The sequence below is a fragment of the Stylophora pistillata genome, chromosome 6 (genome assembly GCF_964205215.1).
Source record: "Stylophora pistillata chromosome 6, jaStyPist1.2, whole genome shotgun sequence".
Lineage (NCBI taxonomy): Eukaryota > Metazoa > Cnidaria > Anthozoa > Scleractinia > Pocilloporidae > Stylophora > Stylophora pistillata.
This window is the reverse complement of record NC_142524.1, coordinates 30,962,391-30,977,516: the sequence shown is the minus strand read 5'-3', so window position 1 is coordinate 30,977,516 and position 15,126 is coordinate 30,962,391. Positions and strand designations below refer to the sequence as shown.

Here is a 15,126-nt window from a genome sequence, read left to right as displayed (position 1 = left end):
ACCACACAGTTTCAGAAAAATATATTTCGCTACTGCTGAATCATCCATACAATCCTTGCCACATTTATTCGATTTATCCACACAGAACTTAAGCAATTTGTTATCCTAAGGAAACTAAAAGTAAAAAGCTATTGTTACGTGAGGCTTTGTACGCCACTCCGTGCTGCTTGGTATGCGGCTATATAGTTTTATGTAATTATTTACAAATGAAATATGGTTTTGTACCAAGCATCACGAATTGGCGTACCAAGAATAATTAACAGCAAAACTATCAGTGGTTGGTCAATCGAATGGTACAACTCGGCGCTGAAGCTGTCTCAGAATAGAGATGATCTCAACTAAACACAAGCCTTATCACGGGAAAAACACCACTGGACAGGCGCAAAAAGTAAATCTTTGTTTGAGGTTTGACTGCACCGGCGTGCTAAACTCAAATAAAACCTCGTCTTCAAACATGTCGCGGCACATTTGAATCTGGAAACTCTGAAGCCTTTATAAAATCGAAATAAAAGTCCTGAGAAAGTCCCGATTCCCTTCAATAGAATATTTATTTTAAAACTCGAGCAATCCGCGGGAAAGGCGAACAAGTAGTAGATAAAGAGGGATTGATCATCTGGAAGACTCTTCAACCTTTCTGGATTTTATATCTAAATGATAAGTCAGATCAGAAACAAATAATGATACGATGCATCCAAGGAAAGAAAAAAGTTGTGAGTTTTCGATTGGCTCTTGACGTGTGACGTTTCACTCGTTTTCTCTATTTTTCCTAGAATAACCGGAATTATTAAAAACTGGATCATTGGATACTGCAATTCAAGACTTTTTATTGGCTTAACCATTATGGTATATGAGCCAATATACCATAATCTACAAATATGGTAAGCGTACGCGTCAGCTTAAAATTAAAAGGGTGCTAAAAATTTAGTAAAATTTAATAAAACAATAAAACCTTTTTAATAAAACAATTATTCCACTCGCTCTTGTTGGATATGAAATGATTATAGCCAACTCGGCGCTACGCGCCTCGTTGGCTATCTATCATCTCATATCCAACGCACGTTCGTGGAATAATTGTTAGATATATGTTAAAGTATGACAGAGGCCAGTCGAACATTAAATAAATCGTTGCGCAATGATTATGAGTAAAAGATGGTTTTGCGCTTGTACAGGTGTGGTGAGTCTTCTATAGGCAAGTGCACATCTTGTATTAAATCTGTTCTTTATTAACAAACAGTTCGCACAGTTGGGAAGGCGAAAAGGTAATTAAAGACCGAACCCGGGCCTGCTTTGTTGGCCCTTCATCTATCCAGGCGCTCGTGAAAACATCGAAGCTGGAATTTATACCCAAGTAATGATTGTCAAGTCCGGTGATCAATGTTTCTCCTTACGTCTTGATTGTTGCTAAAATCTGCTGCATGGTCAACATCTACAACGAGGTAAAAAAACATCCGGCCATCAGGGAATGAAAGAGCTCCTATGGAGTGCCCCAGAGTGAATCAGAGAGCCTTACTAGCAGAGAAGGAGCCTATATATTACCTTTTTTTTACTGCTGGGAGCAGCGCAGAAGAACCTTGTTCATGTAACAATACACCCTACGGCGGATCACAAGCGATACGGCGACAGCCACAAATAAATGACGAACGTTTCGAGAGACATCATAAAAAGCTTTAAATTATTATTTCTTTTACTCACTGAAACATTTTTTGCCCAACTCTGTATCTTCCGTGGCTTGTCGTGATATTGGAAATCATATACTCTATTGTATTGCTTAGGATAACCCTAAACACTAAGCAATTTACAGTAGGGAATCAGCGCTAACTCGACCATTGCCAGCATGGTGAAAGTATGATTCATTAATGTTGGGGGCCTGCGGGTGTCTAGACTAAACCCCTCTCTTCACCCGAGAGCGTTTCCCAGATTCCCTAGCCGGAAAGGTAAGACGAGACGACGTGACCTCTGTAAACTATCAACTTATACCTAAGTCAATTCCAACATATCAATGTCACTGTTCACGAAAACCACAAATCACATTTTAAGATAGAATTGGGATCAATAACAAGTTGTAGTGTGACCGTGCAATAGCAGTACTATTTTTTTCTACTTCTGCGTAATCTAAAGGCAGGCACCAATCCCATACAAATCAGGTGAGGGTTGTTTCCTTTACGTTAGAAATGCAATTTTTGTTTTCCACTGATCATAAAATTGACTATGAATGTGTAATTACAATAGCGTATATATATATGAGAGTTAGAGTCGAATGAATCAAGAAACGGAGCTTTAGTCTCGCCGTCTGGGCGCTCGAAAGTACATCAAAGCCTTCAACAGATTTCGAAAACATTTCACAAAACGAAAGCAGCAACTAAACAATGCTCTTTTACTTGCCACCTTAAATTTTGAACCTCTTTTCAAGCTGTGGTGGTGACCGGAAACTACAACTGCATCATCGATGATAAATAAACTAATGGATTTATTTCGTTTTGTTTCCAGAAGAGTCTCCTCACGAAGGCTTTAATCCTTTAAATACTTGCATCGTTTCATTTACCTCTTCTGGCGAAATTTTGTCGTATCTCTCGTTGGATATTGAAAAAAAGAACTAGGCCTGAAAAAACAGATCGATTACCTCTGTTGACCTTTGTGTAGTCTCCAATGTTAGTAGTTACGTCACCAGTATCTTGTTGGCAAAATCACCGGTGGGTGAAATCTTGCGCATGCGGGAACCGCGAGACCACACGATTCTTCTAAGATTTCTGTCAACGAAAGTTGGGCGACCTTCGCAAAAATCGCCCAAGAAACCAACAAACCTTGAAAACTATAAATAAATTCTGGAAACAACAATTTTTGTTTTCCTTGGTAGACACGCGCACGCCTTTAGAGAAAAAAACTGACAGTGTTACGCCAAACAAGCTGGACAATATCAGTTAGCAGATAATAGGCTAACAAAAGATTATACTAATTAGTTCCTGAGAAAATCGAGTTTGAAGTTGGACAATAGAAAAAATTTCGATTGTAGTTTAGCGCCGGGAATTCACGGAAAAATATTTCGAATTTTGATGCGTTGATATCTCCAGAATATTCAGGTCAAGTTTCATCAAAATACGACAAAACTACGTACCCTGTTAATTTGCAGAGGTAAGCCACGTGGCCAACCTCGAGTTTTCGGCTCTGGAGAAATTCACAGTTTTCGCACCTAATGCAGTCATGCCGTCGACCAATGAAAGACAACATTGAACTTCTTGGCGAATCTCGTGACAAAGAAGTCCATTTAAATTCGTGGAAAAGGCCATTTCGCCACTTTAACCGAGTAAAACGAATGGAATAAACGAAGTCCAAAAAATTCATCGAAGAGACTAAACAGCAAGGTCAGACTTTTTTCCTTTGTCAAAATCTTCTTCCATCGATTTCTTTCATCCTGGCTTTCCCTTAGGCTTCCCCAAAGCGACTTTTCTCTCTTTGAACGTTTTATGAAGATTTTTATTAATCAGCGCTTTGGGAGATGTTACAAAAATCTCCTTCTTTTGTGCGTTGCAGTGTGCAATGTTAAAAATTATGCAAATCAGGATTCCAAACGAAAGCCTGCGAAAAACGCCAACGCTCTGCAAGAAAAGTTAGGATTATAACACCTTTCGCTAAGTACTAGCTCAGTTACCCCAAAACATTCTTCCAGCCGTATCTGGTGTTTATTCTTTGTATTTTTCCGTTCGAAAAATTTAAGTGAAATGATTTCTCTATCTAAAGAGCAAAAACCCAAATCTTGAAAAAAATTTGATCAGATTTTTTTGACAGTAACCTCAGAGATTTTATGTTTCGAACATTTCTGAAACTACTTAATAAGCCGGTTTTGCATTATCAATGATGTATGGTCGAAATGGTTTTTTTTTATTTTGTCATCAAAAGCACCGAAAATAGTCAACAAGTTACATCTACATAATGAGTGTGCAATGCTGGAATTCAATTACATTTGTCACATCACTACTTTTTACAATGAGTATTAGTCGTAAGGCACATCATGTACCAATTACCTTCATCTCCTCCCGCCATCGCCTAGATAGCAAAATTATGCGGAAGAGCGAGCTGAGTGGACTGTAGCTTCCACTGTCTTGCTATTTCAACCCCCTCCCTCCCCGCTGGTTACACCTCCTACCCACAAAAGTGTATCGTGTTGTTTTGTATTAAAAGCTGCCCCTTCTCAAACCGGCACCAGCATGTTAGAGGGTCCAGTCTCCGAGGAGAATCTCCATCTCGAGGAAGACGAGCACGATGTAAGGACTGAGGAGTCAGGAGAAACAAAATTACGGCAGGCTGATACTTACTGGTCTTGGATCGTGTGTCTCGCTGGGATCATTTGTAACATTATTGTGCTTGGTTCGTCGTACTCATACGGTATTCTGTTTTCATCACTTCTTGATGAGTTCAAAAAGGGGAAATCCGTTACTGGTAAGTGTGATTAATTTTTTTTTAATTTTTTTTTTTAATTTTTTTTTCTATATCGGTGTTGATCTGAAGGTCAAACAACGGAATGTAAGTCGGGTCTTTGGAGTATAGGAGCGCTTTTGACTACATATATTGCTCTATAGACTATGTTCAGTGATGATCAGCGCATGCTCATACCTGTCCCTGAGCGCTGTTGACGATATTGCTCCAGAGACTATGTCCAGTGATGATCAGCGTATGCTCATACGTACTTGTCCATTTACCCGAATGTTAAGTTAAAGTGCTTCTGTCATGGTACATATTTAAACCGGTAGCATCACTTCCGAAGGCATATCTGAAAGGAATCTGTATGAAATACACGGAATACAATATGTTCTCCCCCTTTCCTTTCTTAGCTGTCAAGGGCTATCCACTGAGTCAGTTCTGTATCAACATGACACAACTGATAGTAACGATTACATTTCTATTTTCTCTGTCTAGCATGGGTGGGTTCATCAGCAATCGCCGCTAGTGGTCTCTTTGGTCCTGTGGCAGGAAGGCTAATAGACCGCTTCAATGCACGGGCAGTGGTGATATCTGGTGCGCTTCTATGTGTAGGAGGCCTTCTCCTGACGTCACTGGTCCCTGATCTATATCTATTGTTTTTGACGTATGGAGGGATGTACGGATTTGGTTCGTGTCTAGTTTACATCTCATGTTATGTCATCGTACCAAAGTATTTCGTTAAACGCCGTTCCTTGGCCATTGGACTGGTTACCGTGAGCACAGGAGCAACGTTGCTAGTCATGGGTCCCGTAACTCAAGCACTAAAAGATGCATTTGGTTGGAGAGGAGCTTTCAGAGGACTCGGTTGCACGGTGATCGTCGTTTTCTTCCTCAGCTGGGTCTTAGATCCTAGAGTTGCCATTGATGAATCTGAAAAGGCGGCTGCAAGGAGTAGCCCCCAGACTCCTAAGAGCAAGATTCTGGATTTTTCTATGTGGAGAAACGCCACATTTGTAGTCTTCACTGTTTCAACATCCGTTACCTACATTGGTCAACACATACCTACAATTCATCTAGTAAGTTGTATAGGTGAATTTCATTTTTGCTTTCGGTACTTTCACTCAGAAAAGTGCAAAATTTCTTTTGGCTCACTAAAAAACATCAAGCAAATATTGAAACTTAGCCTTTTAAAACGCTCAAGCCTACCTTTTGGATGATCAAAAAGATCATGTTTCGATTGGCACCGGCTTATGCAGGGTTATTGCAAATTTAAATGCCAAGAATAAGTCAACATTTTTTTTTAAACTTCCACCTAATAGGGAAAGTTTTGTGAGAGCCTTGGAATCTCCGAAGACTCGGTCAGCTGGCTATACTCGAGTATTGGAGCTGCTTCTCTTCTAGCCAGAATACCTGGTTCAAAGCTCTGTGACATGTTTGGTCCTCAGAGAGTGTTCCAAGTATCAGCAATAATGGGTGGAATTGGTGCCATGTTGTTTCCCCTGGCGACCAACTTGGTGTGGCTTTTCTGTTTATCCATTCTTCATGGTCTTGGAGATGGCCTTCTGGCCATTGGGATGATTCTTGGTGCTTTGAATATCCTGACGATCCAACAAAAAGCTCAGGGATACGGATTTTTCCAGCTGTGCATAAGTATTGCCCTTTTATGTGGCCCAGCAATTGGAGGTGAGTCGCCAAGATATCACAAACCTTTCAGAAAGATTGCTAATAATACTCCTAGTCTATCCAAAGCCATTTCCTCTCCTTCGTTCAATTTTTGTTTCCGTCATATAATTGAGGCGAGGAGGCGCGTTAGATTGAGCACGAGGCGAAGGAAAAAAATCTCTGTTCATCCATCATTATCTTTTTTATTTATCGTAGTTAGGAAATAAATTATAAAAGAAGTTAAAACCATGAAGGAGTCTACCTGTAGACCACTTTCTTAAATGGCTGCTGGATTAATATTCTTTTGTTGAAATTTAAATTAGCCCTTCTGGCCTCGTTCTCCAGTACAAAATTCAAAAGAGTACATTATCTCAAGCGAGGCCAGAAGGGCTAATTCAAATTTAAACAAAAGAATATTAATCCGGCAGCCATTTATGAAAGTGGTATATTCACTTAACTGGTCATTAACCCCCATTAACCCTGTCATTTTCAGGTTTGATAGCCGACAAGACCAACGACTATCACGCCACGTTCTTTTTCGCGGGTGGAATCAAGATTTTAGGAGTATTAATTCTAATCGTATACAATTGCCTCAGAAGGAAAGAACTCTCACAGGAGAAAACCCAAGCTTCCTCAGAGAAATCTATATTTATGGAACTTCTTGTTGTAGAAAAGATAACTGTTTTGTAAAGTTGTATAAAAATGAATTTTTGCGTTTTAAAACAAATAGACATAATTAGCACAAATGTTCAGTTCTGATAATCGGTAATGAATATCAGTTCAAGGTTTTAATTGGATATTCTCCATCCATTGAGCTGTTTTACTCACAGACAAAATCACAAGTACCTGAAGAATTCTTTGTGTATTTCCTGAAACTCTGAGTTTTGTCTTAAACTACCTGTATACTTGTTTATTCGGCCTCGTCAAATTCTCTTCCTCGCTGCTCTCGCATAATAAATTAAAAGCAAAGTCATCTGCTTGTATTTCTGACTTCTCCCGACTCGCTTTGCGAGTCCGGTGAGTTCCGTTCTGCTAAACGAGAGTTGCATGTTCATGTTACATGTGCCATCTCATTTTTTTATGCTGGTCAGGGTTTGAGATATTACCAGTGGGGAGGCCGGCAGAAGAAATTTGGGAGACAGTTAGAGTAAAGCACTTTGTTATTTTTGTTCAGCGTTGTCCTTTCAAGCATTGACTTTAATCAAATAAGGAAAAGAAAAAGACAAACAAAGCAAAGAAAGATCACCTTCCCATGCATGCACAGATTTCAGCAAGATAATTTCAAACACCGTATTTTTTCAGAGGATTACTTAGTTGCAAGTCCTCCAAACAGCCAATTATAGACAGTAAACCAAAAGGAAGGGAGTGTTCCTAACCCATGGTTTGTATAATCATGCGACTTCCATAGCTATATTGATTATACTGGGCTATTACATCTTGAAACGAAAACAACGAAGACTAATTACCAGATATATTGATGCTCTGAATGGATTTTTGCCAGACGTTATCGACAACTGACACGTTTTTTCCTTGTTGAGCATGAGTATCGTATTACAGTCACATCCCTTCAGAAAGTTTTAATAACTCTTGCATTACGTACAATTTCTAGTTAATACTTCACTTTTTCCAGAGGCTTGTGATTGCTTCAATAATTTGTATATTTTTTTTTTTTTTTTTTTTTTTTCTGAGGGCCTCAAACTATCTTTTCCTGGGCACCAGCCTTCAAATGGATGAGAGCCTTAAAAAATGTCCATAATGTTATATACAAGTTTTCACAGTGGCAGTTTGACAACTTGGGATATAAGTATTAACACCATTTACATACATACATACATACATACTGACTCCCTTCAATAGGGCTTTTCGGTCACAATGTTAACTAACTTATTTACTGTAATTTAATTAAAATCAAATGTATTTAAAATCATTCAAAGTATATCCAATTTTACTACATATAGAACATATTGTTCAAAAGTTTCCGCTTAAAAATATCAATATCACTCTTGGGGGGTTGTGTGATCAGTGGTGTCTTTCTCGCGATGTAACAAGACTGGCTCACCGTGAGAGTTCAAAAGCATGTTCAACCCCTCAAGAGTGATAAGAATTGAATTTCTCCCAAAAGTATCGCCCCAAATATTAACCCTTGAACTCTCATGAGTGACCAAGACAGAATTTCTCCCTATTATATCAATACAACATCAAGCAGACTAGTAATGAGAATAAGAAAAAAGTTAATCAGGGGATTATCAGGTGATCCAAAACCAAATTCTCTAAACTAACATCACAGGAATAGTCCCTTTTATAGTTGTGGGCTTGGTGGCCAAGCATTTGAACAGGAGTGAGGCTAAGGGTGACACTGTTGTGACAGAGACCTGTATCTAGTTAGCATGATAACAAAGAAATTTGCGTATGATGCACGATCCTCGCAGTAGATAGCGCTATTTAAGCAATAGCGAAAATCAGACCTGAAAAAAATCAGGCCTGTACGGGATTCGAACCACTGACCTCTGCGATACTAGCGCAGCGCTCTACCAATTGAGCTAACAAGCCAACTGGGAGCAGGCCGTTAAGTTGATTCGTAATAAACCCGTGAAAGTGATAAATGAGATACAATGAAATATATGAAGTTCATATATTTTGTACTGCGGTATTAGATACATATGATGCACGATCCTCGCAGTAGATAGCGCTATTTATCTAATAGCTTTATGTATCTAATACCGCAGTACAAAATATATGAACTTCATATATTTCATTGTATCTCATTTATCACTTTCACGGGTTTATTACGAATCAACTTAACGGCCTGCTCCCAGTTGGCTTGTTAGCTCAATTGGTAGAGCGCTGCACTAGTATCGCAGAGGTCAGTGGTTCGAATCCCGTACAGGCCTGATTTTTTTCAGGTCTGATTTTCGCTATTGCTTAAATAGCGCTATCTACTGCGAGGATCGTGCATCATATGTATCTAATACCGCGGTACAAAATATATGAACTTCATATATTTCATTGTAACCCTAAATAGAAGATGAAAGTACTGAAACCTGCTATAGCTTTTATGCCTCAAAAGAAGAGCAATATATAACACAGCGTACAGGGATACAGCTCTTAAAATACCATTACAGCAGTTTTATGATCAGCGATTACACCACCCGATCATAGAAACAGCCGAGAGGGCTCAAGTCTGGATTCCCTTGATTTATATGAATCCGAATTAAACCCTCTGACTGAAATGATTGGATTTCTGAGCAAGATGCTTACAAATTCAAGCAGGTTGCTATTAAAGAACTTAAACACTCTGGCAGCGTTATCTGCCGAGAAACGCTATACGGATGGACATACAGTAGTTATCTTGACTTGAGGGATTGCTATTTTCCTTAACGGTGCTACTCTCTACAAACTCAGCCATTTATAACTGACGTAATGCGTGGTTATGGACAGATAATTAAGGGACTTCCCCCAGCAGAAGCGTATACCTATTGGTTAGAATTTATATGCAAATATCAGATTTACAGGTAAGATGAATAAATTTGTCATCCGTCTCTCGAAATTAGAAAACGCAAGCCAATGTAATGTTGAGGTTTGATAACAAAGAAAACACGGCTCTTTTCAAAATTCACTCATGGGTTCTCTCGACGAAAACTTCCTTAACGAGTACATCTACAAGAATCTCTGGGTTTCAATAAGCGGATCACAATAGCCGTACAGAGCTATCGCCTTGCGGTAGGAGGTAATTCCAGTCCGCATTTGAATTACACTAGTTCAAAATACCCAGTTAGAGGAAACAACGCTAAAAAACGAGGAACTTTTACTCTTGAACAGACATGGACAACCATGCAAGAAATACGCCGGTTAGCGATGGCGTTTCTAGCGCCGCAAGAGAAATTTCAGAAGAGCGCACAAACTATGGTCAGGAAACTTGCAACGACTTGAATGGCTCGTTATCTAGGTTTCCCTTTAATGATTCAGCCTCGATTACCTTTGAAACAAGATCTGACGATCATACAGATACTTTAAAGTTGGTGGTCTCAAGCTACAGCGCCGTTTTGATCGGTCAGTCGAGCACAAAACAAGTAAACAACGATTACTGCTGTGACCAAGAAAGGGTTTCCATTGAAGAAAAAGCCCATAGCAGAACAATAGACTCAGATGGAACTATCTTGTCCAGTATTGAGCGACCAATGCCCTTAATCAAGAAGCAAGGGTTCCTCAACGGACCACAATGCGAGATAATCATGGAAAAACTTGAGATTTTGCAGGACAATGGGCACTTTAGCGAACACGAGTACTTAGCCAGATCGTTGCTTCAACTCTGTTCCACCGAAAATAAACCAGACATGGAGTTGGCCTTAAAACTAGAGCGAGGAGTGGCCTTTTCTTATCAGAGAGAGTCTAAAAAGAGCAAGTCTATATTTACTTCACTGATACAATCACACAAAAACAAGACGTGTCACGCGCCTAATTCGAACATTCTGATAGCAAGAGCCTACTTTTTATATGTGGCTGACAGAAGAAAAAGGAAGCCTGTGAAGTTACAATGGCTCTTTGAATGCCTTAAACGCAGCGAGATTTTGTTGCAAAACCACCACTCGCCAGAGGATTGGGCTGAACTCTACCAAAATTACGGTCGCCTTTGGCTGGATCGAATGAGCCTGATACCGGATGACCAGCGGAATGCGCCAGCGAGAACAACCGCCCGAGAAAATGCGAGATATTATTTTGAGCAAGCTATCTCTTACAGCCAAGAAGATCACCGACCTAGGGTTCAACTCAAAAGGCAAAGGCACATTCGTCTCGGTCTTGCAACATTACTCCTAGACTGCGTTTCAACAGCAGCGCGAACCCGAGTGAAAGCCATTCCCTCAAGTGATATAAAAGAAGCTGAAGAACACCTCAATATCATTCAGCAAAACCTTGGTGTAAGTGTCCCCACGGGCACAAGGATACAGCTCTTGAAAAAGCGATCGGATCAGTTTTATCGCCAAGGATTTCTCCAACTTGCAAAGGAGAGAGCTGAGGAGGCTTTTATTCTAGCTTCCTCCAATAATTTTAACACTGAATCAGACCCTATACAACCACGTATCAAGTTTCTTGACGATAATCTTGAAAAATTGAAGCTGGCTGTTTCTAGAGAACCCGAGCAGTATAGTAGTGAAACCTGCTGTAGTGAATAGAGCTTGGCAACAAAGGAAAAAAGTTCATGCAGAAAGAAATATAGCACTGAAGGTTAACGTCACAAAATAAAGAAATGAATTAATAAATAAATTAAAAATGCTCAAAACTATTATTTAGGAACAAAAGGTGTCTACTAAGGTGTCCTTCGTGGTGATTTTTCTTAATTTTCTTTCCTTTTCCTCTCATTTACTTTTCCACAATAATTCCTCCAAACCAATCATTCAAGTCATTTCGTTTGTATCCCAAGAGTCAGTTTCTTCGCCTTCTCTCTAAAACCGCAGGTAGATGAGTACATGATGATTCCTCGATTCGTGAATGATGAGGAACCCTTTTATTTTGCTCAAAAAGCCTTCCTGAGCCGACTAAATCTAAAATCAACTTATCTTGTCATTCAATTTCCTGAACTAAGTGATATAAATTTTCAATTGGTAAAATAGTTCATCACTCATTCCTATGAGGTTAAAGGATCTCGTTCTACAGCAAAGGCAAGTACAAATGATGTAATGATGTAATACCTGATGACTCACGTGACGAATTTTTGCCAGAAAAGGAAAGTAGACGATGGAAATACTAAGCCTCTATCTTGCAGTCTACGCGGTTGGCAGACGTTAGTGACTGACAGTCGCCAAGGTCAATATATCACTTTGCGTTAAAACTGCAGCTAGCCGTTTTTGCCGCACAAACGGTGTGAGAGAATTACCTTGTCTTAAAGGATTATCTCAAGAGTGCTTAGAGTGCTACCCTCTGCAAGCGTCGCTACGGATAAAATAGGGACCTTAAGCAGTCGATCAGGACGGCTCCGCCAAGGAAGACGTCGATTAAAAAAATTAATTACTACTTTCAATTAGAATTTGGAAAATGGCTGCATGTGTTTACCGTCTCATACGGCGCCACACCCCAGCCTCAGGATTACGTATAAAAGTAGCGTTCAGTTCGAAATGGAAATTAAATAATTTTCCTTCGCAGTTTCGGTTCGCAGACAACGCGAATTTTGGTGATTGCGCGTCGTTGCCTTACAATGTACGGCTAAGAAATGTACTAAGTTTTAAAACGCACGCGCTGAGCTTTGTTCTGCCAATTAGATCTTTCGTTTTTCCACGTCCTCGCTCATTGCCGTCGCCGACGTGGTTTCCTTAAGGTCCCTAATATCAAGGGACTTCCCCTCACAGGAACGTAAACCTATTGGATAGAATTTATATGCAAAGATCAGACTTTGAGCGTATTATGAATAAGTATGTCATTTGTCACTTTAAATAAAAAAGACGTTGAAAAATGTGATTGTAATGCTTTAATAATAAAGAAACATGACTCTGTTTAAAAATTATTCTTTGGATTCTCTTGACGAAACTTTGTCAACGAGTAATTCTACAAGAAGATTTGGGTTTCACTTAGCGGATCACAACAGCCGAATAGAGCTACCGGGGAATATGTAGGAAGGGAGAAAAAACAAACAAAACACATGCAAAGGGAGTTTCCCTTTTGAATACAATAAACCTATTGTCATGTGAATTACATCTACCACGCGTGAATAATTAACCATTAAGACTTTTTTGCGCATAATCCTTCGATGAAAGTTGCTTTGTCGACCACAATTCTACGAAACCTTTGCTTGCACACAAATCAAAACAGTCTTTGAACACTTTGAAGGAGGAACTCGCGTGCTCTGTGGCTGAGTTACTCCTGATAGAAATTGCTCAGAAATCAGTAAAGCATTTCGGGCATAATTACATCGACGACGAACCACGAAACAAAACAGAAATGGCGTTTAAATCTGGCAACGCTGAAGATCGCTCTAAAGAGCTCACGAAACATGAACAGCCATCATCCCCCGAAGGAAAAGATTTGCCATCAAAGTTTCTTCCTAAAGCTTCGCTTGTCGCTCGAGCAAAATTTGAGACGGACATGAACACTTTGAACGTAACGATCGGAGACTGTAGCGTCGTTCTATGCGGCCGGCTAAACACCGAACAAGTAAGCAGTAATCTCTTCTACAATAGAGACGGGCTGCAGAGCGAGAATGGTAAAAAAGAAACCGACTATAACGATAACGTTGATAGAATTTGTAAGAAATTAGCGCAAAGAACTGGTATATTGAACAAGATCATAGTTAATAGAGAAGACCCCTCTATTAACTATGACAAGATTAAGTCTTGTCTCCCTTTAAGGCAAAGGATTCTCTATTACGATTCTGCTATAAGGCCACTTTTCACTTATGGCAGCGTTGTTTGGCAATCCAAAGTAACGAATAAATGTTTATTACGCCTTTTACGTCTCGAGAGAGCAGCTAGGATTATACTCGATGCATAACCACGCGCCTCTTCTGTTGTGCTTTTCAACAAATTGAAATGGCTGCCTTTTTACGCAGAAACTCGTATTAAGAAATGTGCAATATTGTATAGGAGAATTGAACACGCAGTACCAGAGTATCTTATGGACTCGTGAAATTGAATAGCTCTCGGCATTCACGTAATACCGGGTTTGCCAGCTTGAATTTTATTACGCCTACATACAAGAGAAAGACTGAAGGAGGAAGCCCGTTTGCAGTGTCTGCAATACAGGACTGGAACAATTTAAATTGTGAAATAAGGAAGCAGCCGAGTGTAAATTTTTTTAAGTGCGCCTTGAGAAAGCAATTTTTACAAGATTAAGTTCACTTGCCTTATTCATAACCATAATTTGTATTGAATTTTATTATGTATTTATTTATTTGTTCAATTTTTAATATAGAACTATTACGTTGTTTATAGTTTAATATTGTAACTTTCATTTATTTATAGTAGAGGGTCACAAGTTTATTAGTTTTTAACTATTATGTGCTACCCTCTTTAAGTAAAGACTACTACTACTACTAAAGGCGAAGTTATATCAGACAGCGGTCTAAAGGAAGCAGATAAAATCCTTACCCAGACAGCAACTGGACTAGTGGACTGCCTAGTACGCAAAGCCCAAAATAATGAACACGCTCACTCTGGTGAAAAGATTATTGCAAGAGTTGAATTACCGATGGCCCCGATCAAGGTAAAGGGAGTTCTTAGCGGAAAGGATCCCCTAAGTGAGCTACTCCTGGAACAAGTCGAGGTTTGTCAAGATAACGGAAACTTTGATGAACACGACAGCCTCGTCACAAAGGCAATGCACCTTTATGAAGAAAGAAAAAATGTTGACATGCTGTCGGTCTTGGAGATAGAGCAAGCAGCTCCCCTCTCTTATAAAGGCCACCGGAAACTAGTTAAGAAATAGCTTTTTTTAGTAATACAATCTGACCTTAAGAGTCAAGTTTTATATCCAAATATTATAGCGGCAAAAGCCTACTACTTACTTGCGGCTCACATGAGAAGGAAAAAAGACCGCAGAACCATAAAATTTGGCCTAATTTTGGAATGTCTTCGTCGCAGCGAATGTCTACTGCAAAATTATGACTCTCCAGAGGACTTATCTGAGCTCTACCACACCTACGGTTTGGATTGGCTGGATCTCATGGACCAAACACCGGATGCAGAAAGAAATGCGCGTGCGCGAGACGCCGGAGGAGAAAGCAAAATATTACTTTGTGAAAGCTATCTATTTCAGCAAACAAGATTATCGCCTGAGAGTTCAGATTAAAAGGCAAATGCATGTTCACTACAAGCTTGCAACAATATTCCTAGATAGCTGTTCAACCGTCGCACTGGCTCAAGAAAAACCAATTCCATCCAGTGACATTAGAGAAGCCGTAGAACACCTCGAAAACATCTGCAAATTCAAGGACAGCATGCCCAATGCTACATTGATGCTATTCTATAAATCCCAAGCGGATCTATATACTCGACTTGGACAATACCAACTAGCCAAAGAAAGAGCTGACGATGCTTATCGGCTCGCATGCCTCCACCATTT

General features: G+C 39.6%; 2 protein-coding genes across 4 annotated transcripts; both read left to right on the top strand.

The window, feature by feature from the left end:
- Nucleotides 1–2,001: 2,001 nt before the first annotated feature.
- LOC111339363 (monocarboxylate transporter 4) lies at nucleotides 2,002–7,051 on the top strand. Of its 3 annotated transcripts, none has more exons than XM_022946011.2 (5): nucleotides 2,002–2,144; nucleotides 4,177–4,434; nucleotides 4,912–5,492; nucleotides 5,736–6,099; nucleotides 6,572–7,051. In XM_022946011.2, exons 2-5 carry the CDS (start codon nucleotides 4,203–4,205, stop codon nucleotides 6,766–6,768), a joined length of 1,374 nt encoding a protein of 457 aa, XP_022801746.2. In that variant the 5' UTR covers nucleotides 2,002–2,144; nucleotides 4,177–4,202; the 3' UTR covers nucleotides 6,769–7,051. The 3 variants fall into 3 exon arrangements, with proteins under 3 accessions (XP_022801746.2, XP_022801748.2, XP_022801747.2); XM_022946013.2 differs by having other exon boundaries at nucleotides 2,033–2,144; nucleotides 4,202–4,434; XM_022946012.2 differs by lacking the exon at nucleotides 2,002–2,144 and having other exon boundaries at nucleotides 2,215–4,434.
- Nucleotides 7,052–9,294: 2,243 nt separating this feature from the next.
- Nucleotides 9,295–11,362, top strand: LOC148729375 (uncharacterized). The gene has a single exon (XM_088725626.1). It carries the CDS (start codon nucleotides 9,900–9,902, stop codon nucleotides 11,247–11,249), a length of 1,350 nt encoding a protein of 449 aa, XP_088581752.1. The 5' UTR covers nucleotides 9,295–9,899; the 3' UTR covers nucleotides 11,250–11,362.
- Nucleotides 11,363–15,126: the final 3,764 nt, after the last annotated feature.

Excerpts from the sequence above, each read along its gene's own strand:
- LOC111339363 (XM_022946011.2), top strand. The coding sequence starts at position 4,203 with ATGTTAGAGGGTCCAGTCTCCGAGGAGAATCTCCATCTCGAGGAAGAC. Across the intron at positions 4,435-4,911 it reads AAAGGGGAAATCCGTTACTG|CATGGGTGGGTTCATCAGCA; the intron begins GTAAGTGTGATT and ends TTCTCTGTCTAG. Across the intron at positions 6,100-6,571 it reads ATGTGGCCCAGCAATTGGAG|GTTTGATAGCCGACAAGACC; the intron begins GTGAGTCGCCAA and ends TGTCATTTTCAG.
- LOC148729375 (XM_088725626.1), top strand. The coding sequence starts at position 9,900 with ATGGACAACCATGCAAGAAATACGCCGGTTAGCGATGGCGTTTCTAGC.